General features: G+C 42.9%; 1 protein-coding gene across 8 annotated transcripts in view; it reads right to left on the bottom strand.

Moving 5' to 3' along the window:
• The window catches only part of UNC13B (unc-13 homolog B), a 212,565-nt gene that overhangs the window by 87,712 nt on the left and 99,477 nt on the right, over positions 1 to 25,376 (bottom strand). For 2 of the 8 annotated variants that reach the window (XM_057431170.1, XM_057431174.1), the window contains exons 1-3: positions 11,499 to 14,224; positions 6,470 to 6,492; positions 221 to 267 (exon numbers count right to left, since the gene is read on the bottom strand). In XM_057431170.1, the coding sequence (XP_057287153.1) occupies positions 221 to 267; positions 6,470 to 6,492; positions 11,499 to 13,932 (2,504 nt within the window). In that variant the 5' untranslated portion in view covers positions 13,933 to 14,224. Of the gene's footprint in view, positions 1 to 220; positions 268 to 6,469; positions 6,493 to 11,498; positions 14,225 to 22,750; positions 23,386 to 25,376 lie in introns of those variants that run through there. The other 6 variants (XM_057431173.1, XM_057431172.1, XM_057431171.1 and 3 more) reach the window with 5 other exon arrangements.

Below are 25,376 nucleotides of genomic sequence, written 5' to 3'. Positions count from 1 at the left end.
CTTAAACAGATCTCTTCAAGAGCTGCGCAGCCCACCTCCAGCTGTTTAAGAGGAGACTGAAATACAGCAGCAGCCTGACCCTAAGTGAGGCGTGGCCACTTGATTAATCCTTAAAACAGCCATTAAAAACATCAGATTTTTTTATTTAGATTGAACTGGAGACCTCAAATTACACTGTACTTATAAACACAGGGAAACAAGGTCCCAAAATACCACTTACCCTCCTTTGAGCCACGGTGGTTTTGACGGATCAGCCTCATCTTGACCCTTAAATGGGGGAAAAGAACAATATGAAATTAGTTTCTAAAAACGCCAAGAAATGTATGCAGATCATATTCCGAGGAGAGGATAACAGACCACGCTGCATGCAGGCAAATGCATACAGAAACCTATTTAAGCACCTCTGATGACCAACATACCAGGGTAAGTCATACAGACACAGACAGGCTATGCAATTTGACTGAACACCTAAACTGGAACCTGAAGAGCCTGTTCAGTGCACTTCTTCTTTCAAAAGACCAACTGTTGGCTTTTTATTTCCAACTAAACAAAACCATGAGCTATTGGAGAGCTCCTCCACTCATGCGAACATGGTCACCACCGAGGTGAACATGGTCATAATGAAGCTGTTATGAATTAAAAGCAACTTTATGAAATGCACAAATGACTGATCAACATGAAACTTTGTACAGACACTGGTGAGCTTTGCTCATGCTCAAATGCAAAGACTCGTCAGCCCCTAAGCAGGAAGGTCCCACTGCAGCTCCACACATCCATATGCAAGTATTTAATTTTCCAAGAGGTGTAAGGGCCGCCACTTGCAAGACGATTGCAGGTGAACTGGGATCTCACACTATAACAGAAAACACCACAGTCTGCAATTCTGAGGATGAATATTTATGAATTTAAGCCATGTTCTTACTTTTGTATTTGTAACATTATTATGTTCGTTTGTTTACAGAATGATGTTCTGTTTCTTTGAGAATCTTCAGGGCTGAGAAGTGCCTAAACAACTGCAAAATGCCTTAAGGAAACAAAAGATTTTGAGTAAGGGAAAGATAGGTTTATAGGTTTACCTATAACCAGAAACCTCTTTGCTCCAGCTTACAATTCACAAATTCTCCTGCTCTCCCTGAAATAAAAGCTGTTTTCAAACAGGACTAAGCAAGACACACTGCTAATAGCTAATACCCCGACCTCAGATAATCATGCCTGCCAACAGTATGAAAAGACTGCAAGTTGTATACAGTGGAAAACAAAGTACTTTATAACTTCAGAATTGTAACAAAAGAAAGGGGTATGGGTCAGGAAATAGGCTCCAGCTTTATGCCAGATAAAAGAACGAAAAAAAAGCATCTATTTGATGCCTCAATTTGTACAGAAGCAAAAGTCCAAACTTTTAATTTGTTAGTTCCAAAACTCCAGGCCTGGGCAGATCTGAAGACTACATAGTTTTTATTACTCTAAACAGGTTTGAACAACTTGACATTATCCATAATTGCATGGACACCCCAGCTTTTCTACATGATCATGCAGGAGGAGCCTAGACCCATGGTCCAACACAGCCAGAGCAGCACACCAGGGCTAGGCTCTACCCATCTCCATTCCAAGCTGTGCTTCCAAAACCCCTTAGCCTGAAGCCTGCATTTATCCCAGAGGAATCTGAATCAACTGCGAGTCAAAAGACTTTGTGAAATGCAACCAGATCCTTCAGAGCACACAAGGAAGGACTTTCACCTTCGAACACTTGGAAGAGCTGTGGCTAGAAAGCAAACCTAAATGGAACAACGTTTTATACTGGACTGAGGTTAAATCCAGTCAGTTCAACTGTACTGAATGACAGAGAATGACAAATACAAACGTGGCAACATTTGCTGGCAGAAGCAATTAGTGTGACAGGGTTTTCAATCAGTTTATCTGAGAAACTCAAAGTACAAGTGACCAATATTTGAGACATAAAAGTACTACAAATATCATGGGCAACACTGAAGCCTGGAGACCACAAGAGCATCAGAAGACCTGTTCAAGGGAAGAAGATCCAGGGAGAGTTGTTTACTTAATTAAGCAATAACCATTTCCTACAGGCAACCATGAGTCAATGGAGAACAGCTGGGAGTGTGGATGAAAGGAAGAGCAGAAAACATTATCAGGAAACAAACCTCCATCATCTCCCAGATTTTGAGACATGCCAAGTACAAATTGTTGACAGTCCAGGTAAAGTGTACTTGTTCTCATTTACTTTTAATTACTTTTGCCAAGCCTTTTATACCTACAAATAAAAACAAGAGAAGAGAAAGAGCTTCTCTAGGGTGCAACCGCACAAACCAAAAGAGCGAGCTTTCAGTAAGTGACAGTATTGATGCAGGGGCAAGGAGGTGATGGTTGTGTGTAAACAGGAGTTATCACCTGCTGAAAGTAAAGAGGTAATTTGCTCCAGGCAGCATCCTCCCTGAGAAAATGCCAAGAGAAGCAGCACCTGACTTCCATCAAAAGAGGGCTGATGCTTTGAGACTATAGAAAAGCCAATGCAGCACCCACAGTTAAGGTGTGGGGGAAGGAGGGAAATGTGATCTAGACTAGTGTAGGCTCATTATTGACTTCAGCAGCTTGAAAGTCTTCAGAACAAACACGAAGGAAAGAATTAACATGGAGGCAATTGGAAAACAGGAAAAAAATGCAACACATGGCACACCACTTTTGAAAACATGGGGGTTTTGTTCAACAAAGAAACTATTTTTCTTTACACTGTAAAATGAATTATCAACTGAATTCTCATTTCAACAAAAAACTTTTGATGCAATGCCATGTGACGTTAATAAGGCCGGATAAGCCGAGAAGGAGTGGGGAGCTTTAGGGTGGATAAACAAGTAACTGTAACTGAGCCAGCCACGGACAACGCTATGAGAATGCTAGTGGGAGTAAGCAGGATCTGCTGATAAAATCTGCTGATGACAAACACAGGAGAATTATTGATACAGAACTCAGATGGTGAGTGGAAAGAACTGATGGCAGCAAAGACTGCAACAACAGAGGATTAAACATGGTAGAAATGGCAAGGTCAAAGCCCTAAAGCCTGCCGTGAATTTGACCACACAGGAGGTGTTCCTCAGTGGAGAAGCACATGACAACAGACTTTACTTCTAGTCATCACACTGGCAACGAGCCACTAAGACAATCTGTGAGCCATTTAAGGAGAAAACATAATCCATAGAGCATGTCCAGTGGAATGTCTCTGTAAAAGTAAACCCATAAATGCCTCTGTACTGTGCTGGGAAGGCTCCTTCAGAAAGGTATATACAATCTTTTTATTCTATATCAAGGTAAAAAGAATTTACAAAGGAAAATGGCAAAGCAGTATGACGATTTAAACACAATATTATAGGAGGAGACCAGGACAGCTTACGCCAACAAAAGGCACCTTTTCCTGTGCTTATTCAATAGACATATTGTATGGACGAACTGCAGCTAAACATAAACAGAGGATGAAAATTTGAAGGTGTCTCACCATGATAGTCCAGACAGCCTTTCAAAAGGAGAAGGAGACACCACACCTAACCGGTTTTAATGAAGGAAGTTGGGCAGTTTATATATGACGTAGTGGCAGAGGGGTGGCAGTCACCAAGAAGTCCTATGCAGGTCCTTGTTGCACCAACTCATGTAGTCAAAGAACCAGAGGCTGAATTACCTATGAGTGTTGGCATGAGTGTTAACAGGGTTCAGACACCTCTGGGAGTGCCAGTTAAACAAAACAATCCATAGTTTACACCACTGTTGTGGGTAGGAACACTCCATGTATCCCTACTCCTTTAAAAAAGGCAAATGGCAATGCTGTTCAGTGGATTTTCTGCAGCTCAGGAGCTCCCCACTTTCTGAAAGCAGGACCCAGGAGGGCTCCCGTAGGTGCTCTGGATCTTGTCATCAGCCATGGATCTGTTTAAGTTCAGCCCCTGATGAGAGCATGGCTTGCTCAGGGCCTGGGCAAGCGAACAACAGGCAGATGAGAACACCACTGGAACAACTGTGAAAGTAGACACATTGAACACTTGGACATCCCCATGCTGCCTGTCACAGAAAGCATTTTGCTGGCTTATGCTTTACTTCTCTGAACAGATCTGTCACTTGATCACTTAATTTTCATCTTAATTTTTAGTAAGTAAGCACATAAAGCAGCACTGATAAGATGGAGAAGCAAACATGTAAACAAAATAGCCCACCACATCTCTATTCAATTTTGTTTTATTTCTGATGCTGATGGACGACAGTTTTACACCTACTGTCCAACAAGTATCTTCAGCTGGCAAAGTGCCTGTTACCGTAGTAATGCAGTATATTCACTCACAGTAAAGCATGCTGCAGTGAGTGGCTGAAAGGCCTTTTCCATGTAATTAAAGTTTCTTATCAGGCAAGAAACAGTTAGCAAAATAACACTTGCGACAAAATAGCAAAGATTAATACCCTGGATTAAACACATCAACAGACATGATCATTTAAGGCACATTATACAATGATAGAGAAGGCAATGTTTGATGAAGCCTGAAAATGAAACAAACAGGAGTTTTCACTTAGTTGGGAAAAGCAGCAGCTAGGCTTAAAAGTAACTTCAAAAATTATTTAACCAAGCTGCAATTTACAAATGTCACAGTTCATCTCATACACATGATGCCTTAATGGACAGAACAATCACATACTTCTGTAGAGGAGGAATTCCATAAAATGGACAGAGGCATAAAATAAATAAATGAATAAATAAATCACCAAGTCTGGAGCAGCACAAGAATAAGGAAGAACATCCTCAGCTCTCTTAGCCCTCTCCATATAAATCCATCCCTCCGCATAAAAGGCTTTCTCACAATGTAACTTTCCATCACATTTAAGTACTGTGTCGAGCACATTACCCTCTTAGATAAAATACAGATGTAAACCATGGAAAGATGATTTGCTTAAACAGATAACAAAATACTAATAATGATTTTTTATTTGTTTTGAAAATCATCCCAGCTTGTTTTCAGATACCATGCTTCATTATTAAACCTCAAGGCCTCAATTTAGCTATAGATTAATCTGAATCAGGCTAAAACAAGGAGCATCTGTTTCACTGTCTAAATTAAACTTCTGGTCATGCCTAATTAGAACATTTCTTCAGGGTTATTAGCAGAATTAGTCTGAACTAAATCATCCCAATTACACTAGTCAGTCTTGTAGCTCAATGTCTTCATTGACCAACTACACTATGTTTTACATGGAATCCAGGGCTGCAACAAGCCAAGGGATTATTTGAAATTCATTCTACATTCCATATTCTGCAAGAAAGTCAATTTAGATAATTACTGAAGAGCCCCACAGGAAGCTCCTTCCACCTGATACATCTTCCAGTACCAATTTTCCAGCTGCCAGATGAGCAGCTGAAAGGAGGCTGTGGTGTTTTTGCACTGAAGCCAGAAGAGGACAGAACTTGACGCCAATATTTGACACCAGGTATCTCTGCATGCCTGAAAAAGCACTAAGGGACAGACATTTACCGGTAAGAATGAAACAAAACTGCTGATACATGAGCCAATAAAGCTTAGAAATGCAAATTCATCGAACTCAAAGGATGAGATCTGCATGGAGGCCAGAAGCCATGCAACGTTCAGCATACTCCAGGAAGCTGATCTGGGCTGATTCATACAACTAAGGGAGAGGCAGAAGCACTGCAGGCACTGAACCCACATAGCATAGATTCAAAAAAATACAACAGCTGACAACCTAAGAGCCAGAAACTTCTCTATATGAGGTACAGTTGCAAACACAAAACAGGATGTTACACAACAGTCAACAAAACAATTCTGTGTATCCTCTTAGGAGAGTTACCTGTTGTCCACAGAGTGATAAGCAGAGAGTCAGCCACCCCCTGAGTGGAGAGGTAATAGCTGTAGGTACTAAAGGAAAAGTCCTGCCCTTTCTGTGGGGCACACAGCCCTGCTCAAAGCAAGGAGCAGCCTGTAGCTAGCTAAAAAGGCAAAGGATCTGCAGCAGACAGCTCCCAGCATCCACAGTCCTGCTTAATCTCAGAGTGGTACTTTTTACCGTAATTGCTGTAAATGTGCAAACCAGACAGACAGAGATGGAATGAAGTAATACAGCTGACGGAAAATGAGGAAATACTTGGTTTAAACACTATTCATAAAGAGGACGACTAGAAAGATAAACAGCTTGTACTCTGCTAACACGGTGCCTGGGCACATTACGCACACCCCACAGAGCACCGAACGGAGATCACTTCAAGCATTCTTGTTTTCCTCTTTGTACAAGGTATTAAGCACTGAACAGACTCTTAATGCATACACAGTGTTAGCGATTCCTCAACAACCATAACATGCTAAACTGAATCTCAGCGCCTCAGTGGGAACAACTAGCTGCATGAAGACAAGGCATGCACACACAGGCATTTCAGGAAGAGAGGCTGGTTACAAGGGACAACACGTACAACCTGGAGCTCTCCTCTACCTCCTTCTGTGAAGAAAAAAGAGAAGGAGAGGAAAAAAAGTTAATAGACCAGATTTCTGCCATGAGCTCTGTAAAATGATTTCAGAAAGTAGGGTAAACATACGCCTCAAGTTGATACAACACTTGTGCAGCGGAGAGTTTTCCCATGTGCTTCCTGGGAGGTACACCAGTTAGTTAATCTCTAGCAACTAATCTCAAGTTAAACTAATCAAATTTTATCCATAACTGCACATGCATTTAGAATATATACTTTTGAGAGATGCTTTTTAGAGTCACAGTTCCTGTTCTATAAACTCAAGTAATCTTCATACAGAATTAGAGCTGCTATTTACCATACTGTAAAGAGAACCTGTCTTTATTACAGAGAGGAACAGATCTTTTCCCTTCTTGCCTCCCTGACTGCATCCACTGCCTGCACCTTAAGCATCCCCCCTCCTTCCCTCTTCGCCCCCTGTACATTTTACCCATTATGAGGAAACTGGTAGCTCCCACAGAACACATTTTGCTTTTGCAGATACCATAATGCAGAGAAATACTTTCTGGGTTTATAAATCTAGGCAATCCTCCTCTGAGAAAAAGGAAAAAAAAAAAAGAAATAAAAATCCAGAAGCCTCCTACACTAAATCTCATGTTTATGGATAGGCAATTTCATGGCTAGTAAAGTTATATGAGAGTCATACTCAAAACTTCCGGTACAGGCGCGATATTTTTTAAGTAAGTCTTCCAATCAGATAATTCTATATCTGCATAGGAGAATCATACTACTCATTTGCATATGAAAGATGGAGGGGAAGGAATATCTTCATGGCAACAAGGGCCACTCAAATTGGTTTAAAAGCAAAAATAGTTTTTGAAGTTACTGTCTGTATGGGTGTAATTACACACATGCAATCACTAAGACAGGAAAATAGAGCAGCTATTTTGACTCAATCACTGAGGAGAAGTCAAATCACTGCAGCAAATGAAGTGCTGGATTGTAGCTAAAATAAAACCCCTACTTTCCAACTTAAGACATGCCTGCGTGGATGCTCATCAGGGAGGAAAGCCTCCGGACTGCCCTGTGGGCCTCTCCTTCATGAGCTAATGGGGGAGAAAACGCAAGCGGAAGGATGTTGCCATGCTCTGCGCAACAGCCGGTGCTGCAGGAGTGCCGTGATTTGACAGTCAGCTCCGCACAGACCTGCCAACCTGGAGAAGCTGAGCAAATCTGGGGTCCATCCCAGACTCTGATGGGAACATGCTTTTTTGGGCGCTGTCATGTCTGTCTGTTCCCCTCTGAAGTCACCTTCCTTACAATCCCCCCGCCCATCCCATTCTGTTCGGCAAAACCTCACCCGGGCAGACCTATTTCCACTGGTTTTGTCCTTCTCACCCCAAATCCTTCAAACCCCATCTCTCCTGAGGTGGTCCCTGGGGTTGTTTCAGCTTGTCCCAGGCAGATACAGACTTCCGTCATTCCTGTGTTTGTATTTGAACCAGATTCCTTCCTGATGTCTCCTGTGAAGTCTCACAGAGCAGGAGATGCAGAAGACCTGGACTTGTGTCCCCTCTCAGGTCTGCCATGGCTCTCAGTCATGCCGAGCAGGGAAAACCCTGCTTTAGCCCCCGGCTGGAAAACACTGAGGACAGATGGAGTCTCTGGCAGCACAACAGCTCAACTGTAGCAAGCTACCAGTGAGCATATGCAAACTACACATTTTTCAAAAGCTTATTCACTTGGCTCATTTGGGGTTGATTTTCCACAGAAAAAAATCCTTGACACAGACTACCACTGCCAAATTTTAAGGCCTGAGGGCACTAGAGTTTCCGAAATATAGGTCAAACTTATTTTCATAGAAACAGAAAGCAGTAAATCTTGCATTACACTCATTTTTTTTCAAAGAAAATAAAAAAAAAGAGGATTATTTTGGCATAAATTCCATGCATGTCTTTTATTTCTGAGCCCCTTCATTTTAAAGCTGTTAGGGACAGTTTCAGGCCAAATACAAGGTTTGGTAAAGCTCTGAGCAACTGCAGACACAGATGTAAAATCTTCAGATTATCTTTCATTACAGCAGGTGTGCTCACAGAACCATCAGTGGTGACTAATTCAGTTATACAGGCCGACTGCAGAATTATTTCACCATTCCACTTTTGAGTAGTCAAATAACATCTGCAAAAATCTCTGTCATTTCAGGGCTTCTTTTAAACGTACACAAAATCCAACTGTCTTCAACTTCACTTATGCTGGGGACTTTATTTCCCCTTTTTCTTGGATTAAAACTTTAAAAACTTGCTTAGATTTTCAGCAGATATTTTAGTTTTTCCCTTTGGACTTCAAATTAAACACAATTACTTATAAGCATCTGCCAAGTTCTTAATTGTTCTGATAATTTGCATCTGTGTACAGCTATAAATAAATTAAACTTTTATGATAGCGCATCCTATCTCTGATTCACCAAAATACACAGATTTACCAACACCTTCAAAGTTATCATCCATTCTTTCGCTGCAGACTGCTGCCAAACACACTTAATAAAATACCTTGAACTGAACTTTCAAGTGGGTGTGAGTAACAACAGTGATCATTCAGGCTCAGAAGCAAAAAGCCAGTAGGCAGAACTGAGTTTTCAATGGACCTGACCCAGAAGCTTAACATCCTATTAAGAACAAATACATATTTTAAAGAAGGTTATATATATACTCATCTGCAGCTGAGAAAAAAAAAGCAAAACCAACAACCTTCCCTTGCATGGAGCATGATCTTTTTCCCAAAGGAAGAATATAAAAGCTTGGCTCAAACTTACTTTGAATACAGTGAAGAAGCACATAAAACTGTTGCTTCCCTTTCTCAGAAATGCATGCCAAAACAAGCCTATTTCAATTTGAATGAGTACCCGATTAATTTTGCCCTGCTCTACAGCCCTTTGCAATACTGTCTTCCCCTTCTCTTGCTCTCGCTACAGCTTAGTGGTTATTCGCCTGCTGGATCCTTTTCCACTCACTCATCCTTCATGAGCACTGCTGTGTTGATTGTATCCCTTAACCTCTGCTCGGGACAGGCATGCTCTTCCCAGCTCCCCTGCCTTGCTTTGGTGGTCTGAGCTGCTTTGCTTCCTGACAGCTCCTCCAGGCTTTTTTTTTCCCCAGGTTCTCTCATTTCTTATCCCTTAACCAGTGTTTTCCACTGCCCTTGACTCCCTTAGACTTCTGCTGTCTCTCAGAGCACATTTCTTACATTGTGATTTCATCCCGTACTTACTGTTGGAACTTCAGTTGTCATATTTAACATACAGATACAACTTCACATTGGTGTCACACAAGCATCAATCAACTCTTTGTCACATCACTGCAGGATATTCAGGAGGACTGAACCAGGGAGACTCAGCAATGCCAATCCACCCTGCAGCCAGCTCTAGGGTACCAGATCCAGCAGTGATCCTCCTCCTCCTCCTTTTCAACTGTTCTGGCTACTTCTCGCCTTGTGAACATGCCTGTATTGCTCAAACTCTGCTGAGATGAGCAGCCTCCTCTCACATTCAGAAATAGGTTATTTCAGTGTTTCTGCTGCACTGTGGCAAATGCTAACCCACTGTGCATTTCCTCAGGTCCTAAAATTAGGACTTATGTCCAGGACTTGAGCACTATGCAAACACTGCCTAAAACCAGGGAAAGAATTAACAGAAAGTAAAAATAGCTTTCCAATTTTCTTTTTCGTTTTTTTTAAGGCATATACTAGCCATGTTTTAGTAATCTAAACATTCCCTTCAAACTCAAAAATACATATGTGTCTGTGCCAAGCCTGCTAACAAATCCTCGTGTTTCCCTCATTAACAACCTATTGTTTGAATCAACTTCCGTTCTAAGGACCTCATACAAAGTTAAGAAAGCAAAGAGCTGATTACAAGCTTTATGATCTGCATAACTGAGAAGGTCACTGGTACAGAAGTCAAATATAGATTGACAGATTGTTTCTTCACATCAAAAGCACAGTTGCTGGAAAAGACACTTGGAATGAGACAACTCTTTCAGAGAGAAAAAGAGCACTCTGATTATTCTGACTAGCTTTCATGATTGCAGGGAGAAAAGTGCAAGTATTTAATACAAGGAGGTTCACAATAACGATGTAAAGATTTCAAGCTGTAGTTCCAATATTTTCCACTCTTAAAACAAAGCCTTTTCCCTTTACTGTGCAGCAATTTGGATATGACACCAAGGAAGTTTGGAGAGGGAGAGGGCAGATGGACCTACACTTCAAGGTTAGGTTTCATTTTACCAAATCAAGGCCTATCAAACATGGTTCATCAAAACATGTCAGTCACTTCTACCTCCCACATCCTCATGAATGGATTAACCAGCACTCTTTTATGGCTGGATAAGCCCACATCTGCTGCGGTCAAACACTTCAGTACCTATGCTGGCAGCAAGGGATATAGCTCCACTGAAATGGAAGATTTCTCATCTCATGGACAAGTTATAGAAACAATACAAAAACACAGGTGTCAACTTCTTTATTTTTGTTCTTAAAGGTCTCTATTAGGTTGACATCTAGCAGTGATGAAACATTGAGAACTCCCACTTCGTGATGGAGCCAGTTGAAGTCTGGATCCACTCAGCTCTCAAAACTGCAAGTCTGGCTACTTATAGCTCAGAGGCACACTTTGTTATCACATGTCTTAACTATTATATTTAACAAGAAACTAAGTCACGAATTATGACGAAAAAACTTAACACCTGCTATTTTGAAAATGCACTACAAATCACTCTCTTTCCCTCAAAGTAAAAGAAAGAAAAGAGGTGAAGTTTGGTAACTTGCATTTCAGTGTGTTAAACAATAAATTTTCGGGGGGGGGGGGGGGGGGGGGGGAGTGAAGAGAAGGTTGGTCCGTACCATTGCACAGCACCATGTCTTGTGTTCATAACTATGTCCTCATAACTTCTAATAAACTGTCCACCCACAGAGTGAGGTTTTGACTACTGGCTGCACAAATATCACACCTTGACAACTCCTTAAAAGCATTGTTTTGGTTTACCTGAATTTGTCTCCTCAGCAGAAATCCAGTTTCCTTCCTGTGCTAATTCTTTTAAGAGTCTCCTACGCATCTGTCTCTTTTCCCTCAGCACATTTTTGAAATTGTTGATGCATTTGTTCAGGTAGATGGTCTCTGCGCAAACCTTGTCGAGGCTCATCGGTCTGCAGTCCTTCGCTGGCTCAGGTAGAGAGTTCACATCTCCCCCCAGCTCCTCAGGAGGTAAGCGTTGCCCAGCCGGGATTTCACACTCGGAAGATGGCATCGCACTGGAAACGGGAGGCTCATGTGGAACAGAGGAAAGGCTGGAAGGAACAAGCTGCATCTGACCAGATGCTTCACTGTTGGCAGTTGTGTTTGCCTGGCTCTCAGAGGACTGACTAGGAGGGGTTTCGGCAAAGTTGTCAGAGCTGCCACACATACCTGAACTGGTCAGCATCAGTGTATTGTCATCATCCATCTGTAAGCCACTATCATCTTCCAGAAGGGCTTCAGAATCGCTTGTCTCCAGTTTGTGAAACACCACCTGCAGAGCAGACCTGAAGTGATGAATAGCTTTCCCAAGCTTATTAGTGTAAAACTTCATGTCTACAAGATCAATGTTGTCCCGGGAATGGTCAAGGAAATACTGGGAATTTTCCAGGACATCCCTAAAGACCTGATCAGTTGGATCTTGATCATTCAGGTCCATTTGGATCATATCCTTCAAACTGTCACTACTGTCAGCCATTTCATCTGTTGTATGATCATAGCTAATAGTTGTCACCCCACTAGAAACATCTTCTCTTTGAATATCAGCTTTCTCCACACCGGTGAGTTTGCATGGGGTATCACCATCTATGTCAATCTCTTCTGTGGTTATCCCTTCATCTTTATCTAGAATGGAAGAACAATTCTCAGTGATACTTTCAGTGTCAAGCTTGTGCTCGCTGCTATTGCTTGAAGCAGATATCTGGCTTGCATGGCCTGAAGAGTCAGATGAGCAGCAGTAATTTCCATCACTTGATTTGGTCAAACTGCTCACCTGAGGATTTTGCAGAGATTCATGAAGGGCCTGGTGATGACTGTCATCTGAAGGATGCTCACTGCAGCTTATTGACTGTGCTTCCTTCCCACTTTCAGGCACCAAGTTGCTTTTCTTAGTCAAGGTTGATTTTTGCACAGAATCAAGTCTCTCCCCTACACACTGTGTTTTCTTGCTCGTGCTTTTATTCTTAACCTGTCCTGAGTCCGTTCGAAGGCGCCCACCTCCATCAGGATCCACTGAGCTGCGATGGTTCTTCTTGAAGCCAGCCTGTGAAGAGACTGAATCTGTTTTGTGGCCCCTTTGGCCACTCTTATGCTTCTGCTCTTCACTGGTAGCAACCCGGACCCCTGAGCTTTGCAGAAGGGCAGACTTCTGTAAAATAAAGTCTCTCTGTTCACAACTGACAAGTTTCACAACTGCTGGTCTTGGCGTTAGTGGCTTGCCTTTTCCAATATCTGATCTATAAGCATCTTTTATATACTTACTGTACTGGATACCATTGAAACAGTGATATTCAGACAAGAAGTTACAGATAAGCTCTAGTGTGTTCTCACCATCTTCTTCTGGGATGCCATAAAAATACAACACTGGCTCTTCCTTGTGTGCCTCCTTACTTGACTCCCGAGCATGTGTACCCTGGGTTTTGCTTGCGGAACCACTTTGCAGGCCTTCTATCTCACTCAAGACCGTGTCCACACAGCTGGAGACTTCATCCACAGAGCCTTTTATCAACGTGAGATGCTCCCGGAGCTCTGCAATCTCTGTCTGGATGCGACTTATTCCCTGGAGCTCTTTAACAATATAATCAACCACGTCAGCTGAGCGATCTTTCGATTGCCGTCTACGACTCTTGTATGTGGTGGGGGTTTCCTGGAGAAAGTAATCCTGCCTTTCAGCTACCTCGCTCCAGCTCATGGTAACGCTCAGGGAAGAACGGTCCTGTCCCTCAGACACTCTGCCCTTTCTTTCAGAAGAGGTCTGCACTGTACTATCAGAAGAAGTTCCCTGTAAGTCCTTCTTGTTCTGTTGGACTGAGCATGGTATTTTCACGTAACCATCCCAGTTGAGTTCCACCTCGCCAACACACACTTCGCTCACTCCTTTGGAATCACGTCCTCCATCCTGATGAAAGTCCCCTCCAGCAGCAGAAAATTCAGTGCTCGCTGAGCTCCTCTTCATTCCACAAACAAACATGTCCGTTTCAATCTCCACTGGGGAGAGCTGGCAGTGATGAGCATGGTTTGGATTCTCATCTACCTGGCCTTGAAGAAACCTCTTCATTTTGTCCCGCAGAAACAAGTGGAGTTTTTGTTTGCGGAATTGCTTCCTGCCCCACAGTTTTACAACAGGTTTTCTGAGCAGAAGCACAATTTCATTTTCTTGCCTTTTCAATCTACTTCTAGCAAACATCAGCACCAGTGCTTCTCATAGTGCCACAAGCTGCACAAGCACACATCAATCACTTCCTAATGCACAACTCGCATCCAGTTTTTACTCTGTCACGAAGCAGCTAACAAAAGAGGGGAGAAAACATTACATTTTGGTTCAGACAGAAATAGCCAAAGTCACTTAAGCAACAGAATGGAAAAAAAACCAACAAAACAGCATACACATAAAAGCAGACAGAAAGAGGATGTGCTATTTAAAGAGTACAGACATCATCTTGGTTTTGGCCACCTCCCCAGATCAGGTCCTTTTTTGTCAAAATAAGCATTCCTCACTCCTTCTTATACCCAATAAAGTAAGATAAAATTAAAAAGAGTAAAAAAAAAAAAAGGAACAATCAAAGAGCAATTATGTGACCATTCCCTTTTTTTTACCAGGTTTGCAAATTACTAAGCTGAGCTCCTGGCAATTGAGCACTGTGATTTAATTACCCCTCTGAACAGAGAATTCTGACAAGTATAGTGATTCTTCTATCCCTGCATATTTCCTTTCCTTTCAAGTCCATAGTCTTCATCCTTCCTTGCTTCAAACCAAAGCAGAAATCAAGTTTAACTTGGCACAGTACCAGCTATCCCACAAGAATTGCACAAAGTGATGTGAAGTGGCAGGAAAACTGAATGACAGATTTTAAGTGTAAAAACTTGCTATTTTAATATTTTTATCTTAATATTTTGCTATGAAACACTAAAAAAAAACACTAAAAAAAACCAACAAAACCTTAAAGCTTACAAGCTCCTAAGTTAACCTGTAGTTAAATATGCCACACTCAGCATATGTACGAACAGGCTGAGCTGACAGCATGAAGATTCTGCACGTCACTTCTACTCCAACCCCCAAGATTCTGCAGTGGATCATTTTCCCAATTTAAATCACCACTGTAAAGAGCAACAACAACAAAAAAAGCCTATGTTAACTACTTAAAACTTTTATGGCTCTTCACTGCCGCACTCACTAAGCAACAATCAGCCAGAGGGTAAGGTGGACAGACACCCATACAGAGGTCCTCCTGGAGCCAAGGTCACTGGATGACAATGTCTGATTCAGTTTGGAGACCTCCTGCTGAAACAGATATTCTGACTCGCATTCTTGTTTAAGACCTATAGTAATTGTCTTTCACTTTTATGATTACCTTAGTTCTAAAAACTTTCAGCCTAACTTAAATATTGCCAAGCACATCCTGCTTCGCCATGTTTTTTGCCATGTAGAAAGGATCAGAAACAGGGGGTTTAAACTTGTTTTAGCTTTAGCGGGTTTAAGACTAATGTGTGGCTGTTCCATTTGCACCTTCTTTGGCTCTCCCAAGGTGGTCTTTGCAACCCTGAAGCCTTCTGGGGGGCGGGACACATGTAGTCCCAATAGCACCCACCGGGGATCGCTGAACCAGGTGCTGAGCCCAAATGTTTCATGCTCTCATGGTAAGCAGAGGACAAAACACTACCATAGCTCTGTCTGCACTTGATTGAGGCCCAATCCATTGGGCCTCCCAATTCCAAGCATTCTTACTGCCCAAGGGCCAGCTCCAGAGCTCACAGGAGCTTTCACCTAGTGCTTCTTTCAAATATCACACAATCTCAAAGCACTAACTCAAAGTTTCTATACCTGCACCAATCCCAAACTGCTGCAGTGCAGAAACCCTCCCTAACACATCCTCCAGCTCCAGATGACAGCCATTCACACTACCACCAGCATTTCTCTGTCAGTGAGCGTTTTCATCCTGGTGAACATCTTGTTTTCATTTTTGCTGTTTCATTTTGGGGGCAGGGAACAAGAGAGTGGGTTTTGATCTGGAGGAAGCAACATTCACAAATACCACTCTCTATAATCAGAGCTAATTAATATGCTATAACACAGGCTGCATCTGTGCTTCAGGTTTAAGCTCCATCATCCAGCATTTAAGCTGAACTTCTATGACAAAGATAATACCTGCCCTTATGTAGGCTAAACAAATTCCCTGTTTGATTGTCAGCTTCTTAAAGAAAACATATTTTAGTTTCTATATAAAATATAGAACAGGTTGCCCAAGGAAGTGGTGGATGGTCCATCCCTGGCAGTGTTCAAAGCCAAGTTGGATCATGCCTTGGACAACATGATCCAGTGTGAGCTGTCCCTGCCAGTGGCAGTGGGTTGGAACTGGATAATCTTAAGGTCCTTTTCAATCCAAACCATTCTATGATTCTATAAATTTTCAGGCCATTGGTCCATAAAGACCAGGTCTTCTTTTTGAGGTCTTTCTCATCTTACTTCCTCATGGGACAGTGTTGACCTGAGAAATACTTGCTCAAGCTCTCCTCTTCTCCCACTTACACAGTTTACCTTCCAACTGAGTGGCTAACTGGTGTTTAACACCAGAAACACACTTTTGTATCAGTATCAAGAAGCAAACCCTCAGGGAGCAAGCACCTGAATTCAACAGCAGCCAAGAAGAAGAGCTCTACAGCTATGGCTCCCTACACATGTTGCTTGAGGGGAGCACAGAGATGCTAATTTCAAGTATTTACCAAGATATTGTACCCCAAACAGTAGGAGAAAAGCCTATACCTGCTTGTGCATGGATTCCTTCAGAAAGCTCAACATTCCACACTTCTTTTTGCATGCAGGTTTCAAGGCACCAGAGGGGCTTAATGATCAATTTAGTGTTAACAAAAAAGAAATCTGTTCTAGCAGGAGTTCACCCTCATTTCCTTTGTCTGCTGCAGCTCTCCAGCAGCAGTTTGTTAAGGAGAACACTTATTCCTGCTGAACACTTAACTTGCAGCCATTTCAAAGCAGGCAGCTCAGTGCAAACACTACAATGCTGTCATTTTTAGTTATATATGTAGTGTTTGTGGTATATACATATGTATGCATAGGTATATATAGATACATAGAAATACTTACTTTATTGGAGGTTTTTGAAAAACTATCTTTGATTCCCAATACCAGCAATATCTTTCCAGCAAGAGCTTCCTCCAGGAAACAAGGCCAGAGCAGAACATGAGGATGGCAGCTCCGGCTCAGAGGGAAGCCTTCTACCTCCCCATGCAGTGGGTGGCAGTGAACGGAAATATCCATTTCCATTAAAGAGCAAATCACTGCCCACTGACAAGAATGACAAGAAGCAAGAAGCACCTCTCCCACAGGATTCCTCCCTCCAATCCCCATATTCTACCACCCCAGAAACACACTCAGACCTGGGTATTCCCCCTCCTCATCCTTTGGGCTGGCTCCACAGTGCCTTTGTACCTCCTGCCAGGGTCCTCCAGTCCTCCTTCCACCCAGGGTTGTGTATGTGCTCCTGTCCCCTTCCAGCACTCTAGCCTAAGTGCTTTGCAGTCACTTGTCTCCCTGTGAAGATCCCTTACTCCTCTGATGTTACCTGTGTTAGGGTCATACTCCTTTGTAGCACAGATAGGCAAAGTGACAATGGAAATTAATGCAGGTTCAGCCAGGAAAAAAAAACATAAAAATCTTATTTGGATGCAAATCACAGAATCACAGACTGGTTTGTGTTGGAGGGTTGGAAGGGACCTTAAAGCTCATCCAGTTCCAACCCCTGTCATAGGCAGGGACACCTTCCACTAGAGCAGGTTGCTCCAAGCCCCGTCCAACCTGGCCTTGAACAATGTCACAGCTTCTCTGGGCACCCTGTGCCAGCGCCTCGGCACCCTTACAGGGAAGAACTTGTCCTTCATATCTAATCTAAATCTCCCTCTGACAGTTTAAACCCATTCCCCTTTTTCCTGTCCCTACAGGCCCTTGTCAAAATCCCCTCTCCAGACTTCTTGTAGCCCCCTTTAGGCACTGGACAGAGCAGAATCCTTGCTGAAGTCTTTTTCTCTTCCAGAATCAATCCTGGAGTCTGCACATAACAAGAAATCAAGTCTTTAAAGAAAAAGTATTTGCATCCTGGTATCCTGCCAGATACTGCAGGCCCTCACTGACTACATGATCTTCATTCTGACTGCCTTTTTAGCAGGCTTTTCTCTCCAGGAGAACTCCATGCTCAGTTCAGCCCAGTTGTCTCTGGGTTGGCAGACTGAAGGGTGGCATGCACCACTTCTATATCCCCCAACTCCCCAAAAGGAAGCCAGGCTCAAGCTAAGCAGGAGGAAGACATTGCTGGCTTTACTTGAGGATATTTAGGTTGTTTTGCTATTGCCAGGATGACAAATTAAGATTTTAAACAGGGGAAAGAGGTGAACTATGACCAATAATGCACAGCTTATTACCTTGTCACCATGCACACTTCCAAAATATCCTTGAAATATAGGAGTAACAGTTATTTCTCCTCCTTACATATGATTTGCTCTAATAATAGGAGCAAAACCATGGCATACCAGCACCAATGAGTGACAAAAAAGAACATGAAAAATCCCATGAAGGAATAAAATGCGATTATGAGATCTCTGCTTAGCTGGGGATCAGTCACACTTTACACTTAATAGCATCCTGGGGAAGATCAGGCTCTCACCAGAGAGATGGCTCCCATCACCCCTGAGCAGCATCTTCACTTCTGTGAGCCACTGGGCAAGGACGGTTCAAAACCAAGGCAGCACTGCAATGCCTTCAGCACTGCCTTGCACAGCAGTGATATAGCTGCAGTCAAGTGGAAGAACAGGTGGTGAGAGCAGCACCACTACATCCTTTAAACCTCTGCAGAGATGAGGTAGGTTTATCTTACAGAATCACAGAATGATACAGGTTGGAAAAGACCTTTAAGATCACTAAGTCCAACCACTAACCTAACACTGCCAAGTCCACCACTATCCATATTCCGAAGTCCCACATCTCCCTGTCTTCTAAATACCTCCAGGGATGGTGACTCCACTACTTCCCTGGGCAACCTGTTGCAGTGCTTAACAACCCTTTTTACTGGCTATCTGGTTTTCATACCATGAACAGAAATACTGAGACATCTGTACCCCGCACCATGTTAAGAAGGCGCTGGTACCCCAGGGTAGACATGATGTTCAGAGTCACCTGCAAAGAGGTACAAAACCTATCAACTCTGACTAAAAAAAAAACATTTCACAGCAGCCTCTCTGGCTATCGACTCATGCCACCATGGCACTGAGTGAAGTCTTTTAGATTAGACTGTATTTATAGTATGTGCCACACAAAGTGGTATTGCATTACCTGCACTAGCAGTTAGTAAAAAGCAGTAAAATTACTGATAAATGGTCTTGCTGCTTTGTAAAGAACCATTTAAACATCAAGTATATCAATAAGTAAAATGCAGGACATTCTGGAGGAAAAAAAAAAGGTTTTGGCATTAACAAGAAACAGAAATCATGGCTAAGGCTGCCATAGCAACATCGCCCCAGCATTCCGCATGCTGAAACATCCACTCTTCCTGGGAGTATTATAGCATTTTTAAACACATTAATTGCTCAAAGAATCTTAACAACAAGGCTTAACAGACATGTGAAGGGTTACCACCAGCTTCACCTATTTCTGACTTCTGGACATGAGGATGCAATTTTTTAATTAACATGATGAGATTTAATTTTGTGTTGGAACATACCTAAACATGACATCATCACTTGCTTTTGAGAATGTGTCTGTTTTCAAACCTTCTCCTGATAATTAACAAGAACTTTAACTTTTAAGTCCTGGCATGAGTGATGGGAACAAGAAGGTGATGAGCAGAGTGATCTTGGGCAGAGCAACAGGATCAGAGAACAAAATGGACTCTTGAAAAATGTATTCACCTCAGGACATTTTGACTAAAAGCAAGGTACAGAGAGATACATGGCACTTCACAGTGGATTAAAGAGGAAATACATCTATACTATTGAAAATGCAGTAGTTACAAAAGGATGAGAATTATTTAACAATGTGAGCAAAGAAACTATTACTACACAGTCGCTCGGTAACCCTTTCACAGTCCTATTGCATCCGAACCTCAGCCTAGGTTCTTGTTCAGGAATTACAGCAAAACCACATCCCAGCCCTGCCTGCAGAACTTTCTGAAATTTTAAGTACTTCCAACAACGTCTGCAGGTTTCAACTGTACCTACAGGTTTGTTTCAATAAAGGTGGGCAAAAACTGCGTTACCACACTTCAGTGCAGACATCCATGGGAGCCAGCCTTCACACTGGTCACATTTTAGACAAACAAACACTCAAAGTCTTTCCAGAGCAGTCTGATAGATGTGTCAAAAGGACAGGTTTGGCCAGCCAGTTATCCGCATGGTGGAAAACTGATGCAGGGAACACTGCATATTGGCTGAATGAATTAAAAAGTCCTACACCTCCGAGACCGCAGTTCTCACCTTTTACACAAGGGCATTAAACAGGGGCAAAAACTGCCTCTGAATAACATTTCGCTGCACCAGCAAGTTATTGGTGTAGCTACAAAGTGAAGAAACAGTGAAAATTACTAATTATGAGGGTAAAACACCCACTGAAGTGTTGCAAGTGCATTCACCAGAGTAAAAAATTCTGTTGCAAAAGAGCATGAAATTAAATTAATGTAATTAAAGAGTATCACTATTTAGTAGAGCAAGGAGATAGCACACCCTGCCTTAACTCACCAGTATCCCATTCAAATGTATGGGACACCATGAAAGTTGGTAAGCGTGTCTCAGCTTTCTGCAAAATGAGACTATCATCCACCCAACATCAGTTCTCTAAGCACAGATGGAGAGGGATTGAGATATTTCGGTCTTTTAACTCCAGCTGTCTTGGGAGCGCCCAGACAGTGCCTCGGCACCAGGCAGCCCTGCCATTCTTTGAGACATGCTTATTCCCTCTGCAAGCCACATCCTTCTGTCAAGACAAAAACAGCAGTGGCTGGCACAGCAATGCACCAGTTGCAGTAACAAATGAGGTCTGTCATTACCTGGTGGCCAAGAAAAGGTGGCATCCAGAAACAGAAGGAGGTGTTGCCCCTGAGGGAGGCACAGGCTGGAAGCTGCTCACCATGGAAGGCTCATGCCTAACCAGTAGCAAGCTAAGTCTAAGCCACCTACCTAGCTCTGAGACCATCCTGTGCTGAGAAAAAGGCAAAAAGAGTAATTGACTTCTAAAAAAGAAGAAAGAAATCATAACCCCTTCTATCATTCATATGTAGTCATTCCACTCCACATCTGAGCAGCAGCTATCAGCAGATTAGGAGCAGACTGAGAAGCAATTAAGTTCAGCAGCCCCCTTAACTTCCAGAGCACAGGGGATTTGTACACAGCTGAATCAATCAATTAATATTTTTCCTATGACACCCTAATGGGGTAGTTGTTCCTTAAAACAGATCTTTCCCAAATCAGGATCCTAAGGACTAATCATTATATTGAACAGATGAGCCAGGAGCAAGAACTAACTTTTTGTTTAAAGGGAACAGCACCAAGAACTGAAACACAAGTACTGGAGGATGCTGACATGTTGGTTTGCCTGGGGATCAAAACTGTAGAAATGCACGCTAAGCCTTTGGGGAAAGGTTTCTGATTGTTCAGCAACCCCTATTCAGAGAGCAGAGAGAAAGCACTGCCAGTACAAACCCAGTACTTCTGTTTAAATATGTTTTGAGAGCACCGTTATGAAAATGCTAAGAGCTCTGCCTAGACAGACAGAACATGCTGTGCCTTTCCTCTACTTGTAATCCAATTTACAATCCAGCGCTGAAGCAATGGTGTGCTACATTTTTGATAAGGACCTCCAGGAAACACTCATCCTTAGGAATATTCTCAAAACTCTGATTACTCCCTGGAGCTGTTTTTTGAGTTAACAGCACCTCAGCTCACAGGGACACTCAGGGTGGGGAAGGGCAGGCAACATGTACTAACACACGGTGAGAAATTAGGAGACCCAACTTCTGTTGTCAGGGCAGTGCGAGCACAGCTGTGGTATGGACTGGTGCTATATGATTTTGCTCACTGCTTCTGATGTGACTCCTTTAGAGCAGACACTCAGCAGCGTTCATCCAGGCTGGGTGAAGGTAACGTAGGCAGCTGATGGAATAATTAGGGTTTTCCAGCTCCTGCTGCTTAACTGCAGCGCTCTGCAACTAAAATCCTCCTGGGCTAAAACTGCAGCTTTACTTCTATAAGCTTTCCCCTTTTCATCTTGAGGACAGAAGACCTTAGCATACTGTATTAAGTCTTGATGTTCATCCCCCAAAGGCTCACCCCACTGGCAAAGGAAAGCTGCCCATATAAAAGGAATGAAAACTGAAAAGATATCTGAAACAGTCACACCATCTGCTCTGATTCATGAGCTTGTACAGCACCCTCATCGCTCCTGCATGCCAGTCATTTTATCTCATCAACTCACAGGCTTCTCGGCACAGGAAATCAGGCCAGTGACAAACACCGTGGGTTAAAAGCAAGCCTGTTTTAAGTGACATTTAATGAAGAATCAAGCCAAAAACTCTCAAGTCTATTTGCTTTTCAAGTGACCAAATCTAACTTATCCCCAAATCCCTCTCCCTTTAACTCTTCTTCACATAGTGATTTTGATGTCAAATTCCAGCTGAGAAACAAACCCTCCCAACAGAGAAGTATGAGAAGTAAACAGACACTACTTTGATTAGAGCAGCAATAAGACATCTACAATTAGTGACTAATGGGTGAACACAAAAACTGAGAAATACAGCATACAAATAAATGTACTAAGAGTAAATTGTTTCTACAAAGCACGTGTTTAAACCCAGTCAGCTTCCTATGGAGCTGTTTAGCTGTCACTAAAGTAAACACACACACACACACACACAGAGTGCACTATGAAAATAAAGAACAGTTCTTGGTTGCTGCCTGCTTGCAGTAGGCAAGTATTCCAATCATTCCATTCAATCCAATCATTCACTTACCTTGCTGGTTCAAAATAAAATACAAGGCTAAAATGTAAAGGAAATGTATAGAATTAATAGAAAACTACAGAATACAATAGCTTGTTCTCATAGAAAAAACAAGTCCTGAAGGATTCCTAATCTTATTAAAGGTTCACCAGAGAGTGAACTTTCCCCATGGAGATTATAAACATATTGTTGGTGTCCCATCTCAGGTTAGAGAGAAAACAATGTTAAAGGCACCGAGAGTATCCTGTTCCACAGCAGCAGTAGGATGAGAAATCACGTAAAGTTGAAGGCATATTTTGAAGGGCGAAGAAAAAAAATGCAAAGAGCTACTAAAAATCCAAAAAGCAAAAAACAGCAGAAGCCAATGAATGTAAAAGCCAAAAATGCAGAAATCCTGTCGGCTTCCAGGGGTATCCCTCAGCAGAGATTCATTAGTTCAGCACCACAGTGCATCTTTTCCCTTTCTCAGGCAGTACCAAGTACAGTTAAAACTTCATCCTTCTCTTCAGTTGTGACTCAACAGAAAATATTGTACTTCAGAGGCAGAGAGAAAGCTGTGCAGCTATTGCTACTTTACTCCTCCTCGTCAGCTGCTTGCTGCCTAGCTCCTCACACACGCAGCCTCCCCGCTTCACTCCTCGCCTCGGAATGATTCTCCACTTTATTATCCATTCAGAAGGAAACACGAACTGATGGAGCCAATCTGACTAAAGACAAAACGCACTCCTCTGGCATTACGGGAGCAGGCAGTACAGCGCAGCGAGCCGATCTGCGCTGGAAAAGCACTCTGCCCGATTCCTGGCATCCTGCAGGATTGCCGAGCAGGCAGGCTAGGGATAAAAGCCCAGGACTCAACACAATCAACCAGCTCCAAGGAGATTCTTCACCCAACTCTGACATAGATGTTTATTTTTGTAACTCCCGTTCACCCCCAGACTAACCTACAAGATTCAGCGACGCCCTCGCTGAAGAAAATCGCATCCAGTTTCCAAGGAACACTGGTACGAGTTCTGCTACAAGTGTGGGGGATTGAACACCCATTGATCTCACGTTTCCCCAAAATAAAAGTCACATTGTTACATAAAAGAATGACTGCAGGACTGCTGTGCACAGAATCACATCCACTCACGTTCTCCCAACACTTCTCTCCCAGGAGTGAGGAGCGGCAGGCATCCATCCTGCAAGAAGCGCCTGAATCAAAGGCACCGTTTATTTGCCCCACAAATGTGGTGGGGTGGCATTTTGAAGAGGCCTATATGACTTAGATGTGGAAATGCCGCTATCCTCCCATCTGCTCAAATACCTCCTACCTCTTTGTGAGCCAGCTTTGCTGTGAATGATACTTCCCCTCCAATCTCTTACCTACACCAATATCATCTTTTATTTACCACTTCCCCCACAAGCATCACTGTGCTTCCAGCCCTGTCCTCGCTGCATGGGATATTCTCCCAGCACCTTCTGCTTTCTGGTCCCACAGCTCCATCCCCGAAGCTTCAGCTGGCAGCAGCCAGGCTGTGTCCCCATCAGCTCTTTTCTCTGATGGATGTAAGCACAAGGTTTTCATACAAGTAGACTGATGCCACGGTTCACAATACTTTTGTCTCAGCACCACTTACCCCTGCTCTCTCCATGTGTAGCCACAGCACTGTCCCTTGTAGCCCAGCACAGAAATCACACCACCAGCCTCCTTTCAGACCCTCCCCAAGGTCAGCGTTCCTCTGTGGTCACTCATATCCTTCAATCCCCCAGGAAGCCCTCCCTCTTTTTGCACTGTCTCTTGCTGCAGCAGAATGGACCATAGGTCAGATCTTCAGAAGTGCTTTAGCTTTAAATGATTTTAAGGAGCCTGACCCCAAGTTTCTCATTACATGGTTGCACCCCACCAGGAGAAGAGAGCTCCAACCCAACTAAGGGCACTAGCTTCCACTGCAATAGAAATGATGGCTACTAAACACACCAATTGTAGCACTTGAGCTCAGAGCTAAAGCTCCGTATCAAATTCATCCACATAAGGATGAAGACTGCCCAATTGAGAAAATAAAAATGCAATCCCGGATTTGTGCGGCACTTAGTTTCTTCAAAGCTCTGCATATGAATAAGGCAAAAAAGATCTTGCCAGGGGTCTTTTTCACAGCATTAGTTAAAAAAAAAAATTAAGCATCTGTCAGACAGCACTTTCTTATTCACATTAGTGCTCTAGAGCACCTGAAATATCCATTAAACAGCCTCTCAAGCTTTTATACGTGTTACTTTTTCAAAAGTTCGAACTACAAGAGGAGCCAGTTTCATCTTGCAATTGCTGCTTTCCCTCTTTCCTCCTTCGTCTTTGCCCGTCCTTGCAGCCATTAACACCACACATTAGCACATCCAAGTCAAAGATGCACTGGGGCAAACCCCAGAATCCTCCAGCTGCAGCTCCCGAGTCCCAAAAAGGCTGTGCAGATTTCCAAGCACTGCTACATAGAATGCCAATACTCCCATGCTGCCTTATAAGAACAGGAATTGAAGAAAACATGTTAAAAACAAGCAAGTCTCCTAGACAGATAGGCAGTGAGGGGCTGGAAGGTGTCACACCCCTCACCACGATTCACAAGGAGCTGGAAAGGAAAATGCGGGTACAAAAATATGGGTGCCCTCA

Source organism: Pezoporus wallicus, unplaced genomic scaffold, assembly GCF_028554395.1.
Source record: "Pezoporus wallicus isolate ANWC-B61680 ecotype Strahan unplaced genomic scaffold, APGP_CSIRO_Pwel_v1 contig_12129, whole genome shotgun sequence".
Taxonomy (NCBI): Eukaryota; Metazoa; Chordata; class Aves; order Psittaciformes; family Psittacidae; genus Pezoporus; species Pezoporus wallicus.
Note: the sequence above shows the minus strand (reverse complement) of the source record. Positions and strands in the feature narration are given on the sequence as shown.